Genomic DNA, 8,205 nt, shown 5'->3' with positions numbered 1-8,205 from the left:
GTTAGCACTATTGACATGTCACCACAAAAACAGTGAACAATTGTCAGTCATTAAACAACCACATAATTATTAGTTCAGTTAAAATGAGTTACGGGAAGTGGGATTTTGCAGAACATGACAGAGGGGTAGGTGAATTCGACGCGTCACTAAAGAGGATGTGGGAGGCCAAAAAATCTGTCACCGAGTCCACTACAATGAATTGGAAAAACCAGCGGGAAAGCTAGATAAGCCTGTTGAGAGGAAACTGTTACTTGGCAACTGAAAGCCCCGGCAGGGAAACGATGAAACGAGTGGACGCAAAAATACCAAGTTGTAATCGTAGCCCGCCAGTATGTGTCCTTCGAATCACTTTTTGACGCATAAGATAGCCGCTCCCGACCGGGTGGGGATCAATAATAAATGAGGAAATCCCCAGTGCCCCCCCCCCCCCCCCTGTAAAAGCCCATGGACCCATAGTACCCGTCATCTTTTAACGTGGTTGCTCAGAAAAAAGAAGTCGAACGATTTTCTTGAAACTTTCCCCGAATGTTCCCTACTAATCCCTGTTTTGAGAACTACAATAAAAAAGATATGTCACCGTGCTTGCTTACGAGATATAATGAATGAATGTACTGATACTAATCACGCGCGTTATTTTAGCGGCTCAGGGTACATTTTGCGCTAGCTAAACGAGAGAGTTTTTAAAGTAACACTTGAAAAAACACCTGATAGGCAGAAAGTGTAGTCAAAACGTTTTTCGAGTGGTTGTTTCATAATTCATAATTTAAATCCCTGGGTAAGGGGCTTTGTGTACGTTTTTAGCTACATCTTTTTTCCTTCCAATAAATTTTTAATTTTTTTTTTGTTTTAAAGAGGATAATTTGTACACCAAAATTACGGAATAAAAAAAAAATAGGTCACCGTGCTCGTGTAAGAGTAAAACACCATCGTACCTGTCTATCTCGATTATCGTCGATCGAAACAACAAAATTCGTCATGTTCTCGGAATGCGTGCGCTGATTCGCAAAGAATTATGGGTCATTCACAACTTCTCCCTCGTCTTTTTAGAACTGTTTAAGCGTGTATGATCGACTTACACCATATTTACAATGTTGCAAATTTGATCCAATTTATAAATATTGATACACCATATGCGCAGTACAGGATGCGCAGTGCAATACTGAGGAATCACCTGAAGCAGAATTTTCATTAATGTTCTCTTACATCTTTGAGGTATGTCCAGAAATAGAAGCAGCTACAAAAATTTGTTAAATTTTTCGATCTCGTTTTTCCCCAGTTCACCTTGGGAGGGCAATTTTTAATTTCGGCTAAACAGACCATTTTTTCGAATTCTCACGGCTGGACTGGATCTAGCATGGAATGGAGGCTAATGCGGGCAATTTTTTCAAATGCTAATTAATTTGCCCGCATTAGCCTCCATTTCATGCTAGATCCAGTCCAACCGTTAGAATACGAAACTGGCCTATTGGAGTTTTGTTGCCGGGTGCACAATTTTTTGCAACTTCTGTAACTGTCGCAAAATGCGCAGGTTTCTTAATGGATGCGCAATTTTCTGCAATCTTTGCTAAATTACATTTTTGTTACAAATTTGTCATGGCCCTCTACTCTAAGCAATTTTCGTAGCTTTTGCTAAAATTGTTCCCGGGAGCAATTTTGTGTGAAATCTGCAATTTTTGTGGCGCGCGCGGAAGATTTGTGACTATAGACTGTGATCATACCACACAGTAGTAGGGAAATGACAACCTCTCTCTCTCCCCCCTCCCAGGTTTTCTGAGCCCGCGAGACTGAGCATCCCCAGCAATCCATTGTTTTAACGAAAACCGCTGGTCAGCAACCTGGTTCTGGTCATTGCTGTCTAAGGTCTTCCTGGGGATTGTCCTTTCCTTACTACTCCCCACCATTATCAAAATTTATCATCAAGCCGTCCATCTTACTCTTCAAGATGTCATTACTGGAATAGTTTATTAATATGTTTATATTACTTGATATTGATCGCTAAATTACATTTATGGGGTTGCAGGAGAAGCCAGATTCCTTCCAGCATAACTAGCCTTAAGTAAAAAGTTAAGTACGATACAGAAAAGTTCATATGTCCATAGTTAATCGAGGGACTGGTTAATAAACCTTAGAACCTTCAAAAGCGAGAAAAATGTTGCCGCAATCGATGTTGAATTGACCGTGACAGTGCACAATCTTTTGTTTTCGCTTCGCACGGGTTTGCAAATTAGTTGCGCATAATTAAATTGAAAGATTTGATTGGTTATCTTCTCGAAAAAAAGGGAGTTTTGTGCAGGGTCAGGACCGAAAATACAGACAAAAGCATGAAGCAAAGGAACTTGTTAAGTTTCATAACAACTAAGATGTCTCTCAAACCTAACAGAATAGAAAAACTCAAATTAAACAGAAGTGGCCTTTGTCTCCGGGCTAACGGACTGTATCTCTTTAGTAAGGTTGTTCTAAACTTTTGTTCCTGTATTTGTGTAAATAAAAATAATAAAAATGATATTTAAAAAATATATAATTACCTTGCTTGCTCAGCCCTTTCTTTTAAGTTATTAACTGCATTTAATCGTTCTTCAGTCTCCTGTAATATTTCGTCTATACCAGTCAGTGCAGCCAGAGCTTTCCGAATATCTTCTGCAAGCTTAGAGATCTCTTCCCGGGTTACAGACAGTTTAAGATTCTTCACAGCAGTGACAAGTTGACGAATTTGATCTGTATTACCAAACGTTCGGCTGAGAAATTCCAAAATATCCTGGAAAAGTCATTTGATAATAATCATAATAAAAATATCTTGATTTAGGAGGCGCATTCTTCATGGAGCAGTGCTTTGAGGTAAGTAACAAATCAAATGTTTTGTGAGAACAGAAAAAACCGGGTACTAAGAGAAAAACTTCTCGTTCCAAAGTGGAGAGCCTATATCAAGCTCAACGCGTCATACTGTTAAATACGAGAGCTCTTGCAATGCGCTGACTATGTCTGCTCAAGAATGTGTTCCGTTAGTCAGCTGAGGAGAAATGATTTGCATTTTTCTGAGCTGGACCAGAAAAAACTTAAGGAAGAGGAATTCTCTTAATTTTTTACCGTCACAACTCGTCTACTGTGAAACCACATAAACCTGAAGACGATGATTCCTAAGTCGCTGTGTTGTTTAAGCCCGTGCTGGTGTACAAGGCCTTGTTGTACACCAGCAAGGGCAAGCCTTTCTCTGACCGTACCATTTTTCTAAGCATTCCACCGAGCATTATTGGTACCTGTATTAATTTATCCATTCGACTGCTTGCGTTCCTTGCTTGATCATCTGCCTCCATAGCCCGCATTACTGCTTCTTCAGCAGCCTCTGCCGTCATGTTTACCTCTACTTCCGCGATTGCCACTTCCTCTAGCGTCTTTATGGCTTTGGCTAACGTTACAAGCCGGGAGAAGTCCATGAGAACAAAACTTTAGTACTACACAAGCGTTTTGAGGGAGCTTGACTAGGAAGCGAAGTCTAATTGGTTGAAATCTACGATATGTAGTTTGACTCTCAATGATTCAACGACAGTTTAGTGCTGAGAGTCCATTACCTAAGAGTAAGAATCTGGTATCAGGTTTGTCCCCCCCACCAGCGTGCGAAAATTGTCTCTTTTTAAACCCAGTTTTGTGGGAAAATAAACGATAGAGCAAATCGACTAACTCAATGTTGAACCCAATTCAAATCTCCCGTTCACCTTTTTACAAGATATAACTCGAACTTACAAGTGACCAGTTCCCAGCTGGCTTGAAAGCTCAGTTGGTACAGCGGTACCGCGCAATAGGCCACTTTGGAAAATATCATAATACTTTTTGTTTGTCCCCCCCAAATTTTGAATAGGCATTGTTTTTGGTTTCTCTTTGGACCATTGTAAGTCCCATGAGAAACCGGAAACAATGCTTACGCAAAATTTGGGGGGACAAACAAAAAGTATTATGGTATTTTCCGAAGTGGCCTATCGCGTTGTCCTGGGTTCGAGCCCGATCAAGCCTGTTTTTTTTTCCCCCAGGCTTTCTTCGCAACTGTTTCAGTTGCTCCATAACAGCAATGATCTCTTTCTCTCAAGTATTGCTATGTACGTAGTTGTTTGTCGGGACCCCGTCTCATGACCCTTGGGTATAAATTCTGTGGGACGTTAAAAAACCCACACACTATTCGAGAAGAGTAGGGCGTTAGAGGTCAATTGGGACGAAAGTTCTGTTCCTCTCCCCTGCCACCCCATGAATTGTGTGGCGAATAAATTAAACTAAACTAAACTAAAACTTAGTATTGAGACAAGGGAAACTTCGAGAAGATGAACTACGGGAAACCGATCTTATCTTTTCTTACTTAAGTCTTGATCAACGCCTCCCTTATAGCTTCAGTTTACCCTTCAAAAAAGTTCTCTCCTATTTTTGCCTACACCAGGCGCAGCCTGTTTAACCGCGCATGGAGTGAGAAAAAGAAACGCCCTTTTCGCTCCCATATCCAACACGGTCACTTAATTCTTTTTTGTGTCACAATCGACAGACAAAGCGAAAAGAGCAGATGACATGCCCACAAGACGTCTTTAAACATGAAAACGATATGAGTGGAACAAAATTCTGAACGATACGATATAACCGTAAATTTTCAGTCCTGGTCAATCCATCAGCACAAACCTTCTTTTTTCAACAGAGCTTCCTCAGCCTCCTTGGCTCTTTCCAAAGCTTCTGCAGCAAGAGCAACGGTCCCATTACAACCAGGGCCACCGCAGACTGAGCAATTGAGCGCATTGCACCCGCCACATTTACTCGAGGGAGTACCGCATATGATTCCGTTGAGAATATCGACTTGTTTCAATAGTTCCTTTATCTTCTCGCTGATGTCGATAAACGATGCATTGTTTCTGTCCTGTTTCTCCTCCAACGACGGCGGACCCGATTGTAACAACTCAGTTTTATTCCTCTGCTCTTTTATCATGTCAACAGTCTCACGGGAGCTATTCACCTTCATTTGTGCCTCGTGTGATCTCATTTGATTTTTCACAATTTCTTCAAACGCGCCACGGACGTCAGCTCGTCGCAATTTATCTACGTCCGATTTTAGCTGCGTTCCATTCCTCAGAAGATTGGCCAGACGCTCGCGAAGCCGCTCGATTTCAATATTTGCATCTTTTGTTCTAATTTCAGTAGAATTTGTTTCGTTGTCCAGTTTTGCCACTTTTTCTCTAAGGTCTAGAAGCTGCGTATTCACATATTCTAGCTGTTCTTCTATTGCTTTGGTATCATTTTCAGTCGTTACTTGATTTCTAAGTATTTCCTCCACTCTTTTGAGCTTCTCTTCAAGTTCTTTCAGTTCAGGATCATAAGTATTGATATCTCCTGTTGTAAACGATTAGGACAGAATTAGTCAAAAAAGTATCAGAAGCTCTGAAACAAAGAAGTTTCTTAAAAAGATTAAGTTTATTACATGCCTTACTTAAATTTGCGGAGTCAGCAGTCCAAACTTCAATCAGCGGTTTCGTTTTTCACAGCCGTCAATCACTGATTACTGTAACAAACGGCTAACTGGGTCACAACCAGCGTTGTGATTGGCTGATCTCGATCCACTTTGTCGATTTCTAAGTTTAACAGTTCGTCAACTGTCACCACTAACATGAAACCATTGGTTGAGGTTTCGACTCTTACCTAACTTGTTGTCGAAGACTGGTTCTCGATGAGAATCAAATCCATTACACCGACCAATCGCAATATTTTGAAACATTCAAATCAGCCAATCATAACGCAAAGCGCATTCGTGTAGCGGGCAATAAGCGCGGGAAAACGCATTTGCGCCAACCACAGTTAGTTTTGGGTTTTGCTTGTGATAGGCTGCGAACAAGGCGCTATATAGATGTTGATGTCAGCTGAGGCCAGTTATTAAGCGCAGATCAACTGAGACATAACATGTGACAATCAATTGAACACGCTCTAATACCAAAAAATGTTCCCTTAAAAAAAAACAACTATAGAACAAAGTGTTGTAGAATTTATACGTTCTAGCTTATGGGTGCCTGGCCAAAGCTAATCCTCGAAAACAAGTGTCTTCATTTTTAAACTTGCAACAACAACAACAACTTTATTTAGCTAAATATAATAATTAGTGGATGGCTTACCCCGCAAATAGCTAGAAAAAGCTAATCGAGGCGGGGCAAGCCAAATACAAGAACACACCTATTAAAAGACAGTAAGCTTACACAACAACACTTAGTTTAACAAATTAACCATACAGATTACAAGAGGATTGATTATTGACGAATATCTATTAACTAATAATTAAAGTCAAGCAAAATTTCTCGCAACTATATTACGCTCACGTATTTTACATGAAAATTGGCTATTTACAAAATCTGTAAGCTAATGAAGGTAACATAAGGTTGTAAGATTAGAGACCAAAAAGAAATTAAAATTGCAGTAAAAATTAAATTTAACTTGCTGTGCACTCTTGTTCTGCAGAAATGCTAGACTAATAATAATCACTGTGGTAAACTTCGACTTAAGAACAACAACAAAAACAATAAAATCGGATAAAAACCTGGCTTTCCAGGAGTGAGAGAAAGGTTGTATGCTCGAGGAACTTCCACACTGACATTGCGTGACAAGGATTCCAGCGTGACCTTCCACTGATAGTAACATCCTCCACAAACCTTGCACTGCGGCATTTTACCCGACGTGTCGACGTCACACATGTCACACTTGTCCCCAATCACACCCGGTTGACACTGACATTTGCCGGTGTTTCGATCGCACTGCAGGCTAAGCGATCCCGCGGGATTGCAGTCACAAGCTGTGTATTAAAAAGAGCCGACAATGTATAATTAGCCCACAACGAATAGATAATTAGGTTGTGACGAAGGAAACACTTCATCGTTTGGCCAACAGACTAGGATATTACGTTGATATGGTATCGAGCTCGCTGAATACATGAAATGATAAATTTATTCTAATGTCACATCATTGGTGTCTCATTAAATGATACGGACCGCTGAAAGTTGCATGAAATTTGGAAACCAATTTTCCTTTCGACACCGTATTGAACTGCACCAGTTTAATTAGGAATTTTCATGTCAGAGGTAGAGTACATGTTGGTATATTCGTGTTCTCGAGATTTGAATGGAATGAGCATGAAATGGAGGCGAATGGGTGGGAATCTTGTTCCCCCCCCCTTCCCCCCCCCCGAGAAAAGGTTTCCATCTCTCACTCGTGTAGGTCTACTTACCAGTGCATTTTGAAGGAGGTATTCCCCAATAATTATCTTCGCATTCACAGCACCTGGGGCCCCCAAAACCAGGCTTGCAATTACACTGTCCACTGTCCTGTGGGGGGAGGAGAGAGAAACAACAGTGACTATCCAAACGGAGTACAAGGAAATTTGACGAAGATGTCACATTGGGGCCGCACCGTTTGTTGAACACCATCTTTCATTTTTCATTCATTCAAAATCCGTCGTCGTTGAGAATACCAAAATAACGTACCTTCGCCTAACTTCAAGGTTCGATCGAATTAAATAATAAATGTACTCTATTCTATATAATAACCATCCGTGCGTGGGTTCGTATTCCGAACGCGACAGCTGTTTGTGAAAGTGCGCCTTCGTCATATAGTTCGTAGTCGTGTACTCTTTTAGTGCTGTCAAGATACACATATTCTTAAGAACAATAAGCAAAACAGTAAGCTAATGAGGCAGACGCGTATATCGGTATACGCATATACGCGTATATTAATACGCGAATACGCGTATGGTTATACGCACATACGCGTATTGTGCGCATATTTTGGTTAACGTATTTCTGAGCGGTACTGTAATATTCACTGTCCTAACTTCCCGCAGGGGAAGACCACTACCTGAAAAAAAATAGGAAGTAGTTGATCAGTTTGTTCATAGTTACATTGTTCCGTAAGCCAATCATGAACACCTCCAATTCGGTGAGGTATGGCACCTGACAAACGCAGAAGCACTAAACCTCGTTTCCTATGCATTCGCACGTGAAATGAGTTCAAAATGGGGTCACAGTCAAAATATCTAATCATATAGGACGAAATGAGGTCTTAATGGCAAATCAAATATTCATTGCCTCAGCATTGTACAGTTTACCTCACTTGCTATAGTACTGAGCCAATGTCCAGAATGGCGCGAGTTCGAACTCACGAATCCTTACCAAGAACATGGGCACTAAAACAACCACTAAGAGC

General features: G+C 40.8%; 1 protein-coding gene across 1 annotated transcript in view; it reads right to left on the bottom strand.

Annotated features, from left to right (window-relative positions):
• Positions 1–8,205, bottom strand: part of LOC138011421 (laminin subunit beta-1-like) — a 38,738-nt gene that overhangs the window by 7,459 nt on the left and 23,074 nt on the right. Inside the window, exons 19-23 of the mRNA XM_068858402.1 lie at positions 7,232–7,328; positions 6,548–6,799; positions 4,654–5,355; positions 3,255–3,403; positions 2,526–2,755 (exon numbers count right to left, since the gene is read on the bottom strand). Of these exons, the coding sequence (XP_068714503.1) occupies positions 2,526–2,755; positions 3,255–3,403; positions 4,654–5,355; positions 6,548–6,799; positions 7,232–7,328 (1,430 nt within the window). The remainder of the gene's footprint in view (positions 1–2,525; positions 2,756–3,254; positions 3,404–4,653; positions 5,356–6,547; positions 6,800–7,231; positions 7,329–8,205) is intronic.

This window comes from Montipora foliosa, chromosome 7 (assembly GCF_036669935.1).
Source record: "Montipora foliosa isolate CH-2021 chromosome 7, ASM3666993v2, whole genome shotgun sequence".
NCBI classification, from domain to species: domain Eukaryota; kingdom Metazoa; phylum Cnidaria; class Anthozoa; order Scleractinia; family Acroporidae; genus Montipora; species Montipora foliosa.
The sequence above is the reverse complement of the archived record's forward strand: the minus strand, read 5'-3'. Positions and strand labels throughout refer to the sequence as shown.